Source organism: Pteropus medius, unplaced genomic scaffold (assembly GCF_902729225.1).
Source record: "Pteropus medius unplaced genomic scaffold, Ma_sr-lr_union100, whole genome shotgun sequence".
Classification (NCBI taxonomy): domain Eukaryota; kingdom Metazoa; phylum Chordata; class Mammalia; order Chiroptera; family Pteropodidae; genus Pteropus; species Pteropus medius.
This window is the reverse complement of record NW_024349224.1, coordinates 9,149,078-9,167,658: the sequence shown is the minus strand read 5'-3', so window position 1 is coordinate 9,167,658 and position 18,581 is coordinate 9,149,078. Positions and strand designations below refer to the sequence as shown.

Genomic DNA, 18,581 nt, shown 5'->3' with positions numbered 1-18,581 from the left:
ATAATAATAAGTTTGCCAGAAACCAAAAATGTAATCCTAAAATGTCACCAAATGTTTCCCTTCAAGAGAAAAGGGTAAAAACCCTGGCAGCATGAACCCTACCATCTGACCAATCCCAGCAGTCAAAGCGGTCACAACAACCCTGACTTCTGAGGGCCTTGAGGGCATCATCACCTGGCTGGAATGCTCTGAGCCTTTCTTTTTTTCCCTTTGGTTTTCTGTGTCTGCTCTTCACCATCCACTTCATCTTCCTTTACTAATTCATTTACATCATCTTCACTATACTCTCCACCTGAAATCACATAATAAGGTGGTCAGACAAGAATAAAGGTTTTCACATCAAGATGAGACATTTTCATTAGGAAAAAAGTCTAGTACTTTCCACTATTCTTCAACTAATTAAAATATCATTTCCTTAGGGAAGTTTTCTCTGTCTGTGGGAACTAAGCTAAGTTCCCAGAGCCCAGGCAGTCCACATTTTCCTCCATAACTCATCCCACTTATATTTAATGCTTGCAATTTCTGCTATGCTCCACACACCATGAGGACATGGATCCTGCTTGTCATTATAAATATCTGCTGACTGAATGAACAGAAATTCCAATTCCACTACTGTACTTTTTTCAAAGAAGAAACTAAGATTCCCACCTCATCTTGGATATCTTTCAAAAGTAAGCAAATGATATTGTCTTTTCAATAAAAGCCTAAAGACTCCCTGTTAGACATAGCAGAAAGAACAAACATGTCTATTCCTATCCTCAGACACATATTCAAGGACTTCCAACAAAGTACTGCCCAGAGGTCCAGTCTGACCACACTGTGGGCACCCATGGAGATTCAGCTAGATTCAAAAGTTCAGAGAGATTTTCATTTGAAGTATAACACCTATTAAAAAGCACACAAATCTAATGTACAGCTCAATAAAATTACACGAAGAGAACATACTTGTATAACTAGGACCCAGCAGAACATGATGACCAGCATTCCAGAAGGCCACTGTACCCCTTGCAGCCACCAGCTCCTTCCCAAAGGTAACCACAATCCTGATTTCGAGTACCACAGATTAGCTGTGTGTGTTTCTGAGTGCTGAACAAACAGAAGCCTACAGTGTGCACTCTTATGTCTGGCTTCTTTCACTCGACATACTGTTTGTGTGAGTCACACATATTGTTGAACGTAGCCATAGTTTATCAATTCTCATCCTGAAATAATATCTCATTCTATGATTATATTGTAATTTATCCATTTTTCCTGTTGATGGACACTTAGGTTGTTTTCAGTTTGGGGTCATTACAAATAATGTAGTTTTGAATACACCTGTACACCTAATAAGCTTTTAAATATTTCACTCATAATGAACCAAGTACTACCAAACACTTGAGGAAAGTCTCCAGTATGTAAGGCAAGACTGAGAACAAGCAGAAATTCAGAGGAAACAGAATTAAAAAAAAAAAACTTAAAAACTTTTTTAAAAAGCCTTTATAATTAATGTCTTCAAAGAAGCATCCATGAAGATAACCAAAAATTTTTTTCAGAAAAAAATTCTTGAAAATTACAAATATGATAGCAGATATTAGAAAAAAAGAACAAAGATCCTGAGATGGAGTCAGTTATGTGAAAATCTGGAGAATAAGCATTTGAGGCTGAGGGAACAGTAAACATAAGGGTTCTAAGGTGAAAACAAGTTTGGTGACCAGACACCAAGCGGAAAGTGAAAGTGTTTCATGAAGACAGGAGTGAGTTTCAGGTGAAGATGGCAGTCTGAACACATGAATGTAATTTTGCTTCCTCCTGATACCCCAGCAAAATCACTACAGCAAAAAGACTTTTAAAAGACATAAACTCACAATGATGGGTACCTAGCTGCATTGTGTTTGTTTATATCTGCAAAAAGTAATAGTGGAAGGATAAATAAAATACTAATGAAAATAGCAACATATAGGAGTCAGAACAGGACAGGGTGCAGTAGGCAGAGACAGAAGCTGGAGTTCTCTGTGCTTATCTTTCTATAGAACAGTTTGAATAAACAAACATAACCACATGCCCAAACAATAACATAACCCACAAAGAAGAGATTTACTCCAAGGAGTTTAGAAACAGTTTTTTGACTGTACATCCTTACAAGATATAGCCTAAAGACCAAAAAAAACTTCTATTCCTTGTAGTAACATCAATGCTGGCATTGTAAAAATATTTCCTTTATGAGATACGTGAAAATAATTATGTTAATCATGTTAGGAATCTAAATTTTCAGAATAAGAAAAATGACACAATTATAAAATCAATAAAATGAAGTGTAAAAACACAAATGTTAAAACTGAATTAAAAATATCAATAAGAACTCAAGATAAATATTTTCTAGTCTGTTCACTGAAATGGCACAGAAATAATGTCACTCTAGGTAGCAATAAGCACTCTTTAAAGTTCAGATCTCATTCTTCGACATAATTCATCACCAAAAGGGCTCCTGGGGGCAGGGGGGAGGTGGGGGGAGCTAATTTCAGGTCTGAGGGAAAGAAAGCACAAGGTGAAACTGGGACAGTTTGCTGTGCCAGAAAGAAAGAAAGCTACTTAAGAATAATAGGTCACCTCATAAGGTCAAGATCCAGCTTGAAGGAAGTCCTAGCGGCCAAAAGTAATGACTCGAGCATTGAAAGTCATTAAAAGAATAACCATTTGTAGATTTAAACATGTTTAATTGATTAAAATCTGTGAATCCTTTACAATATTAAAAAAAAATGATTATACCATTTTAGGCTACTATTGAAAGTATTCTCCATTTTGAAAATTGGTAATTAAGGAAAATCAATTAAACATTTATCCTGCCCCAACTGATGAAGGTAAGCTATACTTTACATAACATCAATAAATGTAAAAGAACCACAGAATTAGGAAAACATCACTTCTCACACTCTAATGATAGTAGTAATTTAGGCAAGGATTATCAAGTAATGCTACAAAAAACACACACAATTTAAGTTTTAACCATTAGGTAAACTGCCACACAGGATATTTCAGTTCCAAGGAAAACAAAAATTACATAGTAGAGGGATAAGACTCTCATCATCCTGATCCAGGAGTCACAGATATGGGCATCAACCAGGTCTTCTGATGTTACGCATTATGAAACACAGTCATCTATAATGTATTCTAGCCAAAATATTTTATTTCAACCCAACGAGCATTTAGATCCAATTTCTAATGTATGGAAAATCCAAGGGACAAAGGAACAATCTAAAACATCATGAGAGCAACCAGACAAAACCAGGTGAGGCATTCTGCAGGACATATAGCCTGACTTCTTAAGCAAATCGATGTCATTAGAGAAAGGGTTCTGTTAGGCTAAATGGATTTAAGGGATGGAACGACTGCATGATATATGTAGTCCTGAACTGACGTGGACAAACAGCTACTGCCATTTTTGGATCAACTGGGAAAATTTGAATATGGTCTGTATATCATATGAGTTGAAAGTTTAACCTAAAAGAACAGGTTACAAAGTAACATGAAAAAGTATAATTTCAGGTTGGGGAAAAATATAAATAGCTATACTCAGGTGTAGAAAAAGACCAAAGTTGATATTAACTAAGGGATTAATACTGATAATCTCTGGGTGGTGGGAATGTAATGATTCTATTTTTTAATATTTAATCGTCTGCATTTTAAAATTTTCTTCAAAGTTCATGTACTGCTTTTCTAATAATTTTATTTTTCATATAAATGGGCAAGTGTTGTAGAGAGTTCAGACGAGATGCACATGGCTCTGGATCTTAAACATGTAAAAAGATGCTCAATCTCACTGATAACAGATAAGCAAATTTTAAATTAAAAATAAAACAATCAAGATCCAATTCCATGCAGTTACTATGAGAAAAAAATGAGATTAACATCCCTATAAACAATGAAGCACAAAAAAACCAAGCATTACCCAAAGACACAGAGCTTCCCTTACCTTTTTAGTCCCCCATGTTTAACTATGAGCCAAAAAAGTAGAATCAAAGAAAATCTGAGAAACCTAACATAAAAAAGCCCAAAACAAAAGGACAGAATGAATAAAAATCACCTTGTTTTATTACACTTGATATAACTTTCAGTATGATGAGAAGGAGTGGGACATCCTTGCTTTGCTCTGTTTTAAAGAGAAACCATCAGTATTTCATCATTTAGTATTATATTAGCTATAGGAACAGATTGTTTCCTCATTTCGTGAAGCTAGCATTATTTGATACCAAAATCAGACAAGGAAATTACAAGAAAACTACAGATCAAAATCCCTCGTAAACACAGATACAAAAATCCTCAACAAATATTAGCAAATCAAATTCAGCAAGTATAAAAAGAGTAATACATCATGAGCACATGAGTTTTATCCCAGAAATAAAAGGCTGCTCAAAAATTTTAAGTCAATCACTGTAATTCATTACATTAAGAGCTAAGAAAAACCACACACAATAAATAGTTGGAGAAAAAGCATTTGACAAAGTTCCTCTCTCAACAAATTGGGAATAGAGGGGACTTCTTTAACTTGATAAAAGGCATCTGTGAGAGGTAGTATATGCAGACTGCCAGATTCAAATCCCAGCTCACCTATTATCTAGCTGGGTGAATTTGGGAGCCTCAGTTTCTTCATCTGAAAAATGGAGAACACAACAGCACATACCTGGTAGCATTATGTGATGTAGTCAGTCAATATAAAGCACTTACCCTCACCACACACACGGCATCTGTGAAAAACCTATAGCTACCATAATACTCAACAATGAAATACTGATGCTTTCCTCTTAAAACTGGCAACAAAGCAAGGATGTCCCACTCCTATTCATCATACTGAAAGTCATATCAAGTACAACAAGACACGCAAAAGAAAAAAAAGTTGTATCTATGGGTAACGAAGAAATAAAACTATTCGTTATCTGTGACAACATACCTGTTTTTTTGTTTTTTGTTTTTTGTTTTTTAGAGAGGGGGATAAGGAGTCTCAGAACTGTTAATTTTGGCGGTGGTTACACAACTCAACATTTGTTTAAACTCATAGAACAGTACACTGAGAAGAGTGAATTTTACTGAAAATTTAAAAGTAAAGATAATTAAGTACTATTAATATCTATAAAGCAGTAAGACACTGCACTTATTAAACAAGAACATGATGCTGTAAAAAAGGAATACTGAAATAAAAAAGCTCTTCAAAATTAAAAATACGAAAGGAAGAATAAAAAAATAAAAAAGTTGGAAGAGAAAATATTGAGAATTTCCCATAAAGTAGAAAAAAAGTCAAATGGCTAGAAAATAGGACAGAAAAAAAATTAGAGGTTCAGTCCAGAAAACGTAACGTAAGATACAACATGTGAATAATGAAGATTTCAGAAAAATTAAAAAAAAATGGAGAAAATTGTAAAAAATATTTATTTTAATGAAAAGGGCCAAGCACTATAAATGAAAATACGCTCATACCAAGGTTATGTGTATCATTGTGAAATATCAGAAAATATCAGGAACAGAAGACTATCAGCCTTCAGAGACAAACAGATCATATATAAATGAGCAGAAATCAGTCACAAAACAGGTTTCTCAATAGAAACACTGGAAGCTATAAAGTAATGGAGCGGCACCTTTAAACTTCAGAGAATTATAGAGCTTAGAATTCTTATCATAGAGCACATAATTCTATACCAAATGAATTATGCCTGAGGATCACATAATTTTAAGATATTCAAAATCTCAAAAAACTAAGTTTCCACCATGCATCTTTCCTCAAGGAGTTATGGGGATTTATTCTCATTTTGGTGGAATGTACCAAGAAAGAAGGTAACATGGAGCCCAAGGAATCCAAGGGAGAAGGGAGGTTAAAGGGGAAACCCAGTGTAGTGATGAGATGGAAGATACTAGGTTTCAAAGGTAAAATCAAGCCAAACTGGAGGTCAGAGGCAAAGAAAGACTTCAAGATGAAAGTGTAAGATTATTTAATGAATCTAAATATCTTGGAAGATGACTTAGACAATTCTGAGACTGTCAACATAAGTAAAGCCCAAACATGTAGAGAATTTTTATGAGTTTATTTAAGCCAAACTGATGACATGTGCCCAGGAGCAAGATCTTAAATGCTCTGGAGAATAATAGTTTTGCAGCTTCTTTTTTTGCATTTGAAATTAAGGAGGGGACATAGGAAAGACTGGAGAAAGCAAGGCTGGGATTGCATTACAGGATGTGCTCTCTTGAGGGTTACTACCCCCCTTAAAGAGGTATTTCAAAGGTGTGTTAACCCAGATGCACAAAAACAATGGGCAGGGCTGGCCTAAAACCTTTCACTAAAGAAGTTTTAAGTCTAGGGCGTGACTACCCACCATGACCTGCTCAGTTAGGATTTTATGATCAGATCACCCTGTAAGGTTACATTCCATAGAACCCTTTGTTTTCATCCATTGTTCTCTCTTTTGTTCATCATCCAAAGATGCACTGATGACCAACCTTTTGGTCGGATAGTGTTGTCTCACAGCACTGGGAAGGAAGGCTCATTCCCAGGAAGTCTCGGTATGGACATCATCTTGTTGACCACTGGAGATGGGGCAATACCATAATCATGGGATCTGAGTTGAGCCAAATTTTCCCAAAACAGGAAGGGCAGGTTAACTGGAAGGCAGTCAGGTCTCATGGCCTTTATTGCAAAAAAACACTGGATCATCTCTATCCTATTACGAATTATCATGATTCAAGTTTTGCCTTCTGTCTCATTTGTCTGTATTTAGCAGCTAGTATAACATTTACATAAACCAAGAAAATAGCATTAGCAGTTATCTTATACATGTTCAGTAATCATACACAGTTGGACTATATAGAGAAACCCAAAGAACAAGTATAACTATTAATATGACTATTACCATTAGTAGACAGGTAAAGACAGTCAAACAAAATGGATTCTGAGTTCAGTATCAATCCCTAGATATACAGGGCATGTCAATGTCTTAGGATAGCTGTCCATCTCTGATGTCAGCAGCTCCTCACCCCAGAGAAGTCTTTGATGTCAGCAGGCAGGGGCAGATGTCTATTCGAGGTTAGGCACCTGATAAAGTCTCTTCCAATGAAGTTGGAGAGTGTCTTTTATTTGATATCCTTTCCAATCAACAAAATCTCCAGGTGGCAGCCAATGATCTTTAAAGTCTGTCTCTTGGGAGCTCACTGTGAAAGAAATGGTTACCAACTTGGCATTTTCTTGAAGTGACTCTATCAAACCTTGGCAATACTGTAAGTTGTCCTTTCAATAATGTCAGCTCATAAGTTCCTTCATCTAAATCCAGCTTATATTCACTGTGATGCATGAAGAAATGCAAAAACCAAAAGAAAGGGGAGCTAGGGAGCAAGGAAGGACCAACTGGCCATCTTGGATTTCCCACAGTCCCAACTATTTAACTTATGACCACTGTTTATCCATACAATATACCCTAGAAGTTTCTTCACTTATTTTACAATGCTTCCCATGCAATTCTAAATCTTTTGAGGTGTTCCAGGGGCCTTTCTGGAACACTGCAATGTTATTTCTACGTTATTGTGATTTTTAACCCTTAAAACCTCAATGTCTAATGAAAACGAAGTAAACCATTAGCATTCTTTAACTCAGACATTTTATAACCTCTAGAAACATTTTTCATAGACACAAGTCGATTATTAACATGTACTTATTTTTGTAAAACCTAAGCAATACAAAGACATGTCTGTTTTACTTAAACCCACAAATTGAAGCTGGCTTTTATTCACTAAGGATTAATTTCAGATTACAAGAACCTGAAAACCATTCAACTTAGTTTCTATATTTCTGAGAATTTTAGAATATCCAATCCTTTCAAGTGTTTGCCTTTAAATTAATTTTAACGATACCATGTAAAGGTAGAAAATTATCTCACATTTACAACATACATATATACACAGAGACATACACAAACACAACAGTTGGATCCAAATTTTGTTTTGGAGGCCTTATATAATTCACCTGTCCTTGACAAGTCAAGTTCCAAATGAACTCCCTTTTGAAAAGGTAGCCATTTTCAATACATCCAAGAATTGGGTTAACACCTAAACAACATCATAGGTTGATCTGCTTAACTAAATCCTCTTTCTGAAGCTTTGAGAGACTAATAACACGTTTTCCGCTCTTTCTGCCTATTTTAGAAGTATCAAAGGATCCTCATCTTAACAATCTTAATTATAAATGGGAAGCTGACTGTGGTGGGCCTTGTTGGCCTGAGAGGCACAACTTCCCATGTTAATTGTGAGATCTACGGAGTCTGAATAAACTTCTAGAGAAAACCAGCCTTTAAATGCACATCTCCAGATGAGCCAAATTCAGTGATATCCCTTTGGGACCACTCTACACCCTAGAGTAAATATTTCCTCAAGCAAGCCCACGAAGATTCTTTGTCACCTAAGTATATGGGACCAAGGGCTAGCAAGAGCTTGCTGGACGCAGCCAGAACTGCAATGCCTTCCAAGAGATGGGCCCCTCTCTCAGCAAGTACCCATTCCAGGGCGCCCTGCCCTTCTCCCCAAGGGCCCCTGCCGGCTTCTCTGGGATCTGCTGAGCTACTGCACTGAATGACTCCTGGCGCCTGTGTCTACCGCCTGGATTTGAGGATCAGAAAACTACCATCACCCCATTTGGCTATTCAGGTTGAGAAACCAAGTGTTGTTTCTCTTTTGGAGCTAAAGAGTTTAGTTTCTCAATTAACCAGCAGGGATTTTGTTTGGACTCTAAGTAAGTAATCCAATTAAAAAGCTGTAATTAAAAAGAAGCAACCATTTTTTTTTTTACTTTCCCTCACCCCAACCCCACTCTTGAGGATTTTCTAAAAACAGCTCAAATAAACTCACGGCCTCCTACTTAAAGGGAGGAGGCCTGGGATTCCAAGAGACTCACCCAAGTTCACCTGATGCGAAGCAGGGAGCCAGTGGGGCACAATGAGCCCTTGCTTGTACTTAGCACCGGGTCCAGGTCCACAGGGTGGCCCAGGGTGGGCTTCTTCGGAATCCTGACTATGCCAAGTAAACGTCAACATCCAAACCTGTAGAGAATTTTTATAAGAGTTTATTTGAGCTGAACTGATGATATATGCCCAGGAGCAAGATCTCAAATGCTCTGAAGAATAAGTTTTGCAGCTTCTTTTTTGCATTTGAAATTAAGGAGGGTTCATCAGACTGGAGAAAGCAAGGTTAGAATTGGATTACAGGATGTGCTCTCTTGAGGGTTAACACTCCCTTCGAGGGATATTAATTCTGGTATTTCAAAGGTGTTTTAATCTAGATGTACAAGAACAATGGACAGTGATGGCTTAAAATCTTTCACTAAAGAAGTTATAAGCTTGAGGTGTGACTTTCCCAATTAGGAATTTATGATCAGATCACCCTGTGAGGTTACTTTCCATAGTACTCCTTTTTTTTCATCCAGAGTTTAGGGTCAAATTGGTAGTAAGTATAGACTAAGCAACAACAATAAAATGACATTATTAACTTCAGAGAAAACAAGTAGTGTGGGAAAAACCATCATAGTATGTACAACAAAGTTCAGCTGCGGGAGAGGTGTTCACAGTCATTACAAAAAAATAAACACTTGTGGATAAAAAAAGGGTTCTATGGAAAGTAACCTCAGAGAGTGATCTGATCATAAATTCCGAACTGGGCAGGTCATAGTGGGCAGTCACACCCCAGACCAATAACTCCTTTAGTGAAAGTCTTATCTTTGCCCTAAGCAAGCCCTGTCTATTGTTTCCACACATCTAGGTTAACACACGTTTGAAATGCCCCCTTCCAGGCCTCTCCTTCCTAAAGTGGACCACCCACCCTCAAGAGAACCTTAACCATCCTGTAATGTGATCACTACCTTGCTTTCTCCCACCTTCGTGTAATCTTCCTTACGTTCTCTCTTTAATATCAAGTGTTAATAAAGAAACAAACAAACAAACAAACCCTCCAAACTGTTATTCTCCAGAGCATCTGAGCTCTTGCTCCCCGGCATATGTCATCAGTTTAGCTCAAATAAACTCTTATAAAAATTCTCTACAGGTTTGGACATTTCTTACATTGACACACTGAATACCACTCTAACCAAAACTGGACATAGGAACAATGGCGGGCTGGGGAGTTGGGGAGGGCCTCAAGGCAGAAGGGTATGTGTATTGGCAGTGAGGAGAAGGAGGTAAGGGGTAGTTACTGAGACCTAGCATGTATTGCTTAAGTCGACAGACAATGGAAATAACAAATTTTTTTTAATGTAAAAGTAGAAAAATTTTGCAACTGGGGAGGACTGACACAGATAAGAGATGATGGGAACTGCCTGGTTTGAAAGCAAGTCTTTTATAAATATTTTTACTATTTTTAAGTATGGATATGCATAACTTTGATTAAAATGAAAACTAGTTTTCAAATGATCGCTCTGGGAGTTCTGGTCAAGATGGCAGAGTAGATAAACACTGTGCCTGCCTCCTCCCAAGTCCACACCAAAAGCACAACTAAATTAGAGAACAATCAAACCGGAGAACCACCTGAAGACTAGCTGAACCGAGTCCTATAACTAAAGATAAAAAGAAGAATCCATGTTGAGACTGGAACACACTATGCAAATCTAAATTAGGAAAAAACCATTCATTACCATGATAAGTAATGGACAGACAAGAATGGAATCAGGGAAAGTAGTTGGGAAGCTATGGCGAATCCTAGTGAAGGATCATGGTAGCTCAACAGCAGTGAGACTGGTAAGGGAGTAAACTAATTTTCCATGTCGAGACGACAGAATTTATTGATCAGCTGGACCAAATAAAGAGAAAATGTGGATGATTACTATAGGCTTTGTTTGTTTTCTCCCTGAGCGATTGTACGGGTAGATAACTTCTAAGGAGAGGAAAAGTCAGGGAAAGGCGTAGGATGGCCAGAAGGGATAGGTTTATTTGACTGTCAAGATTTATTTTGGCCCCATTCGGTTTCAGATGCCTATACAATACAGATCAAAACAAGTTCCGAGAAGGAAGCAAAGACGCGAAAGGCATCATCATGTAAACTTCCTAACCATCAGATCCCTTCTGAGTGAAAAAAAATGGACAGATCTCCAACGTGATGCTAGCGAGCAATTCCCTCCGGGCGTAAGGTCTCACGATAACTTCTAACTCTGAGTGCCTTTCAGACGATTTCAGCATTGGCGTGGTTAGGGGATGACAGACCACCACCCCAGCACGGCCGCGTTCACTCCGAGAGGGAGGCAGCGGCTGAAGTTAGGCCGCCGGGAGCGCCTGCGCGAGATGTCCCTGTGCACACGTTTCGAGTCGCAGGGGCCGCAAGGATCCAGGAGATTGGCAGGAGAGGAGACGGAGCGGGGACGACGGAGACCCGTGCCACGGGGCCACCAAGGCCACCGGGCCCACGCACGCGGAGCCGAGCGCGCCTCACGTGGGGGGCGGGGCAAGCCGTCTCTCGCCTCAGGAAGGATCGCTTACCCGAAGGCACGTAGTCCTCGTCTTCCTCCGAGGTGGAGAAGTCTTCGGAGTCAAATTCCTCCATGTCGCTGCCACTTAGGGCGGACCAAGTCACAGGACCGGAGTAGCTGCCCCCAACGGTAAAGCCCTAGGGAGAAACCATAAAGCTGTGGCGGGGGAGGCGGCGGCTGAGGCGGGTCCCTGCAGAGTGTGCACATGCGCAGAGAGTAATACATGATAGGAACTCGACACTTCCGGTTTAGTGCCCGGCCAGACGCTGCTGCGGCGGTTGACGGAGCACAGTGCTGAAGCTGTGCATGCTGGGACTTGTAGTCTTCGCCGCAACTTAGCCTTTTAAATTTCGTGCACGTGCTTAAACGACATTTCATGTCTGTGGGTGTACAGTTGACTCTCATTCTTCACAGGTTGGTATTTTCGAATTCGCTTCCTTGCTGAAATTTATTGTAATTTCCAAGTCGATATTCCCGGTGCTCTCTGGGGTTATTCGCGGACATGCGCAGAGGATGAAAACTTTGAGTCCACCCGCATTGTTATACCAGCCCGGATTGAGCAGGGTTTTTTTGCTTCAGTTCTCATACTGTAAATAGAAATATTTTTCGCAGTCAATGTAGTACTACCCGTTTTACATTCTTGTGCTTTTTATAGTGATGTTTCTATTTAAAATGACCCCCAAGCTTAGTGCTGAAGTGCTACCTAGTGTTCCTAAATGCAAGGAGGCTGTGATGTGCCTTATGGAAAAATACGTGTGTTATAAGCTTTGTTCAGGCATGAGTTGTAGTGCTGTTGGCCGTGAGTTCAATGTTAATGAATCAACAATCCGGTACATAAAGGAAAAGGAAATTCGCCTATCTATATGTGAGGCTGCTCCCGAAAATGCTAAAGTAACATCTACAGTGCATGAGGAAGCTATGGAAAAGATGGAAAAGCGGCTAAATCTGTGGATCCGTGAGATGACAACGGATAAAAAAGGTGCAGTGGACAGCATTCTTTTAAGGCTGAAAGCCAAAGAAATTCACAGTCATGTAACCCAAGGTCAGAAGAACGTCAAACCATTTTGGGCTAGCGCTGGCTGGATTGTGTGGTTCAAAAGGCGATGTGGTGTGAAAAAATATTAAACTTACAGGTGAGGCAAGTTCTGCAGACCAGGAGGTTGCAGAAGAATTTAAAAACGACTTCCTAAGTGTCATACAGGAAGGAGGATATGTAGAAGAGCAGGTTTCCAATGCTGATGAAACATTTATTTTATAAGGCCATTGGCAAACGAGCCTATATAACACCTCCAAAGCTCCTGGCTTTAAATCATTCCAAGACTATGCAACGTTACAACGTTATTGTGCGCCAGTGTCAAGGGCGACTTTAAGTGCAAACTCCTAATGGTGTACAGAGCCCCCAATCCACAAGCACTTAAAGGGAAAAGCATGAACCATATGCCTGTCCATTGGAGGTGGAACAAAAAAGCCCGGATGACATCTGGTTTCATATCTGCTTCATACCAGAAGTTGAATGTTATCTCCAGGGCAGAAACCTTGCCTTCAAGGTTTTATTAATTTTGGATAATGCCCCAGTCCGCGAAGAACTCCAAAATGCCCACCCCAACGTAGAAGTTTTTTTCATGCCCCCAAACACTATGTCTCTCATCCAGCCTCTTGATCAGGGCATAGTAAAAGCTTTAAAGATGCACTATATCAAGGAGCTTTATAGCAATGCTTTTGAGGCTCTCAAGGCCAACAAGGAAACTACCATGATGAACTATTGGAAGTCAGTCACTATATGCAATGTTATTTGTCGGAAACCAGCCAACCAAGTCAAACCAGGTCCCTGAATGGGGGAGCGGGGACTGAGAGAAAAGAGAAGACAGACAGGGTGCAGGAGGAAGAACAGATCTCACAACTGTCTCTCCGAGTTTATTTCTTATGCTCCTTTTTATACATAATCTGTTCCTTTGTGTATCCCAAGATTACATAATTAAAGTAACATCCTGAAGATCAAGGTACAATGGACACTTCCTTTGACACTCCCTTTTTCTATACTTAATCTTCTTCTTCCTGGAATTCCTCAGAACCAGCCTTTTCCCTTTTATATGCAAGCAGGCCTCCTGAGATAATCCATGCACTCTTTTGAATTTTGGGAGCTTTAGCTCCCTACAGTTATTGATTATGTTGGTACATCCTGGGACAGCATCAAGCAGGCTACTGTCAATAATTGTTGGAAAACTGGCCAGACTGTGTAGAAGATTTCGAAGGCTTTGACGGTATTACAGAAATTATTACAGAAGGTATTACAAAAAAAAGTGTCAGAAACATAATGCATATAGCACAGAATATAAATAGAGAAGGCTTTGATAACATGAAGAAAGAAGATGTGCAGGAAATTTTGGCAAAGAAGGAAGTAGAACCCACCAATGAAGAACTGGATGAGATTGCAAAACAAGGCAGTGGTGTCAGCAATGATGAGGATGGAGATGAAAGTCAGCCCAACTCCAAGAATTGTCCCTCTTACAGTGGCCAAAATATCAGAATGGAATTCTGCCTGGAAAAAAGTTTCAATGACATGGAAGAGTGTAACCTTATGTTTGATCACAGCCTCAAATTTAAGCACCTCATCTGCACTGCGTTGGCCCCTTATGCTGAGATGCTTAAAGATTTGAGGCAAAAAGCCAAGCAGACAAGGTTGACCCAATTTTTTGAGCCAGTTTGGGAGGGAAAATTGCCAGCTTCGTCGACAAGTCATGAAAGTCAGACTCCTGGTGTTGAACTGCCAGATGTCAGCATGCCACCATCCTCTTCCTCTTCTGCTGAGCAAGTCCCACCAAGCTCTCCCTTGGTCTTTATGGGTCAAGCCAAGGTCAAGGGGTTTAACTACGCCATGCACTGTACTGTCACACATCCTTCAGCTCCATCAACAGATTTTAGCTAGTTTTTATAAAACTTTAAATGCTTTAACTTTTCAGGACTTTATTTGCATTACTGTACAGTAGACTATATGTTCACATTACAGGTTTACTGTCTGTGAACATTGTATAGTATCTTATACTGTGTTTACTATGTGTGCTGTGTATGCATACTGTATGTGTCTAACTGAGGGGAAGTTAACGTAGTACGATCTCTGCATTATGGAGTACATTATATGAAAATGACAATTGAAATATTTTCATTACAAAGAAATACTACATATAGTTATTTGTAAGAAAGGTATATTAAATAATGTGTCTGAGCAGAAACACAAACAAGATTATGTATTAATCAGTTGACAAGAATGTGACTGGAGACGTCCAGGAACTCAAACCCATGTTTCCCTAACTGTGGTTCAGTATTCACTAATTGAGTGTGTGTGGTGACTTTGTAGACAAAACTACCACGAACAACAAGAATTGACTGTATCCTAGAATTCAGGCACCATTAATTTAAATCTTTCCTTCAAATTAACCCATATAGAAGTACAACCATAGATAATCTTTATCATTTCATCAGATTAAAAAAATTTGTAATTATAATCCAGTTATTTAGACTGTTGTCTATCACCATACACCAAAATTAACTCAAAATGGATTAAGGGCCTGAATACAGGATCTAAAATAATAAAATGCATAGATGAAAACAGGAGCTAAACTCCAGGACCTTGGACTTAAAGAGGCTTTTATGAATTTGACCTCAAAGGCAAGGAAGGTAAAAGCAAAAGTAAAAGAATGGGACTACATTAAATTAAAAAGCTGTTACACAGCAAAAGAAACCACCAACAAGGTAAAGAGACAACCATCCGAATGGGAAAAATATTTGCAGGCAACGCCTCTGTTAAGGGCCTAATATCCAAAATATACAGAGAACTCATACGACTCAATAACAACAACAACAAAACAAACGATCCAATCAAAAAATGGGCAGAGGACCTGAACAGACACTTTTCCCTAGAGAACACACAAATGGCGAACAAATATATGAAAAGATGCTCAACATCACTAGCTGTTAGGGAAATGCAAATGAAAACCACAATGAGATACCATCTCACACCTGTTAGAATAGCTATAATCAACAGGACACGTAATAATAAGTGTTGGAAAGGATGCAGAGAAAAAGGAACCCTCATACTGCTGGTGGGACTGCAAACTAGTACAGCCACTATGGAAAACAGTATGGAGATTCCTCAAAAAACTAAGAATTGATCTATCATATGATCCAGCAATCCCTCTACTGGGTATTTACCCCCAAAGACTTGAAAACTCGTATCTGCAAAGATATTTGCGCACCGATGTTCGTAGCAGCATTATTCACAGTGGCCAGAAGCAACTGAAGTGTCCTACAATAGATGATTGGCTAAAGAAGCTGTGGTACATATATACAATGGAATACTACTCAGCCCTAAGAAGAGATGAAATACTGCCATTTGCGACAACATGGTTGGACCTTGAGATAATCATGCTAAGTGAAATAAGCCAGACAGGAAAAGTTGAAAATCACATGATATCACTTATATGTGGGATATAAACCTAAAAGCAACAAATGAACAGGACAAACAAACAGAGACTCATGGCCGTGGACAATGGACTAGTGGTTACCAGAGAGGAGGGGGGGAAGAGGGAGGTAGACGTGGTAAAGGGGGTCAAATATGACAGAAGGAAATCTAACTATGAGAGGTGAACACGCAGCGTAAATATATATATACCTTACTGTTAAAGTGTACAGCTGAAACTTACTGGATTTCATTAACCAATGTCACCATAATAAATAATTTAAAAAATTTTTTAAGAATAAACTATATTACTTACAAGTAACAAAAAATAATGATAATCCAGTTACGAGAGGCAGTAATCAGGAGCAAATGCAGATGAGACATCAACTAACACGCTATTTGTTCAGGTTTAGGTTTTTTCCAGTTGAACATTTCTCCTTGTTGATACTCTGGACCAGACTGGGTCTGTGTCACCCAGTCCCTGAGTTATCTAAATCAAGGAATAAATAAACACGTTTGTGATTAAGAGGACATTGCAGAAGCTCTATGCCAGCAAACTTTTAAAAATAGCCTAATTGAAACATAATTCACGCACCGTAACATTTACCTATTTAAAGTGCACAATTTAATCGTTTTGATCGTTTCGGACTTGTGCAGTCATTACCACAATCAATTTTGAAACATTTGTGTCACCCCCGAAAGGAACCTTACCCATTAGTAGTCTCTCCCCATTTCTCCCCAACTCCCAGCCTTAGGATAATGTTTTTGTCTCTATAGATTTGCCTATCCTGGACATTTCATGGAAATGGAGTCATACAATAGGTGGTCTTTTGTGATGATCTTCTTTTATTTAACACATTTTCAAAGTTCATTTCTCTTAGGTATATGCCTGTGGAATTGCTTGATATGGTAACTCTTGTGCATTACTTTTTGAGGAAATGCCAAACTTTCCCAAAGTAGCTGCACCATTTTATATTCTCACTAACACTGTCCCAAGGTTCCAATTTCATCACACCCTTGCGAACTCTTTTTGAGTGTAACCATCCTAGTGGGAGTGAAGTGGCATTTCATTGTGGTGGTGATTTGCACTTTCCTGATGACTAATGATGTTAAGCATCTTCTCATGTCTTATTAGTATGGTATATGTTGTTTGTCGAAATGTCCATTTAGATCCTTGGCCCATTTTAAAATTGGGCTATTTGTCTTTTTACCGTTGAGCTCTTTGTATATCCTAAATACCAGTCTCTTAAAAAATATATCACTTGAAACTATTTCCTCCTGTTCTGCAGGGTGTCTTTACTTTTATTTTTGTCTTTACTTTCTTGATGGTATCCTTTGAAGCACAGAAGTTTTTAATTTTGACGAAGTCCAATTCATCTATTTTTGTTTCTTGTTCCTTGTACTTTGGGGATTGTATCTAAGAAGGCTTTGACTAATCCAAGAGCACAGAACTTCTGTTTTCTTCTAAGAATTTTATAGTTTTAGTGCTTACACTTAGGTCTATGATCTATTTCAGCAGATCGTTCTTACAGGAGAATAGAAAATTAGATATGAAATTCGGACCCAGTATTTGGTAGTTTACCATTCTTACCCTCATTTTCTTGGACAGCATGAAGGGACCCTACAGTGACAAACTGGGGTCTGAGTCTGGGGAAAAGGATAAATTGGCGTTCCCCAGCAGACTCCTCCAGCGTCATCCATTTCTCAGTCTTCTCTTTACACCGCAGTGGTATTCCACACATTTGTTCAAATTCACAACCGAAGTTTCTGACCACATTACGGTTCACCAGGAGAGGAACTATTTTCTGTTGTGTCAAGTAGTTTAGTAAAGAAGTCGAAAATTGGTTAGCGGGCCAAATCCAGCTCAAAGACATGTAATGTTTGACCTGAAATGACATGAATTTAAGTTGCCAGCATTTAACAATTGAGAGATTTCAAATAATCTAGATTTGCAACTTCTCTTGAAAAACTAGACAATCTGGCAACACTGGGCTCATAATGCCACAAAGTAGAGATCAGCTGGAACTGAGCAGTGTGACTTGACAGGGCTCTCCAGTGGCCACAGTACAAATCCCCACAATTCCCTACAGAGTCTTGGTTCATTATTACCATGCTGTCTTGGGAATAATTTACGGAGCCCTCTTGGGCAAACTCAGCACCTTTAGCCCCTCATCCCCGTAGTCTTCCACTGTCCAATCTTGGGTTTTCACCTTTTTGAAAATTGAAAGAAAAGTTCTTCTGTTGGGTCTTGGATACATACAATGTTGGGGCTTCTGGCTGAACTCTGCATGTACCCTTCTGGGATGCTAGAAGCATTCTGTATCTTGATCTCAGTATCAGTCACATAAGTGTAGATTTGTGCACTTTACTGTATATCATACTTCAGGAGAGAGAGAATATATGGATGGCCTCAGTCACCTTGTGACCATGGGGGGTAAGCTTCCCAAATGGAACAATCGAATTTGCTGAAAACGGCAAGGCAGAAAAAGATTTATGATGTCAGAGAGTACTAAACCAATCTGGAGCCTCTCCATGTGGATTTTCTACTGAAATAATACATTTATTGACACACTCTATCAACTTTCTGCCATCCCAGTCTGTAATCAAACAAAAGCTTGTTGATGGTAATATATAGCCCACCAAGTGAAGTTAATAAGACTCAAG

The 18,581-nt window shown here is 38.9% G+C and overlaps 1 protein-coding gene across 6 annotated transcripts in view; it reads right to left on the bottom strand.

Annotated features, from left to right (window-relative positions):
• The window catches only part of CFDP1 (craniofacial development protein 1), a 99,092-nt gene extending 87,413 nt beyond the window's left edge, over nt 1-11,679 (bottom strand). For 4 of the 6 annotated variants that reach the window (XR_005656895.1, XM_039881042.1, XM_039881045.1 and 1 more), the window contains exons 1-3: nt 11,472-11,679; nt 8,906-9,050; nt 175-292 (exon numbers count right to left, since the gene is read on the bottom strand). Coding sequence is in view for 5 of the 6 variants with exons in the window: in XM_039881042.1 (XP_039736976.1) it covers nt 175-292; nt 8,906-9,044 (257 nt within the window). In the remaining variant the exon portion in view is untranslated. The remainder of the gene's footprint in view (nt 1-174; nt 293-8,905; nt 9,051-11,471) is intronic. The other 2 variants (XM_039881040.1, XM_039881043.1) reach the window with 2 other exon arrangements.
• Between the last annotated feature and the right edge of the window lie 6,902 nt (nt 11,680-18,581).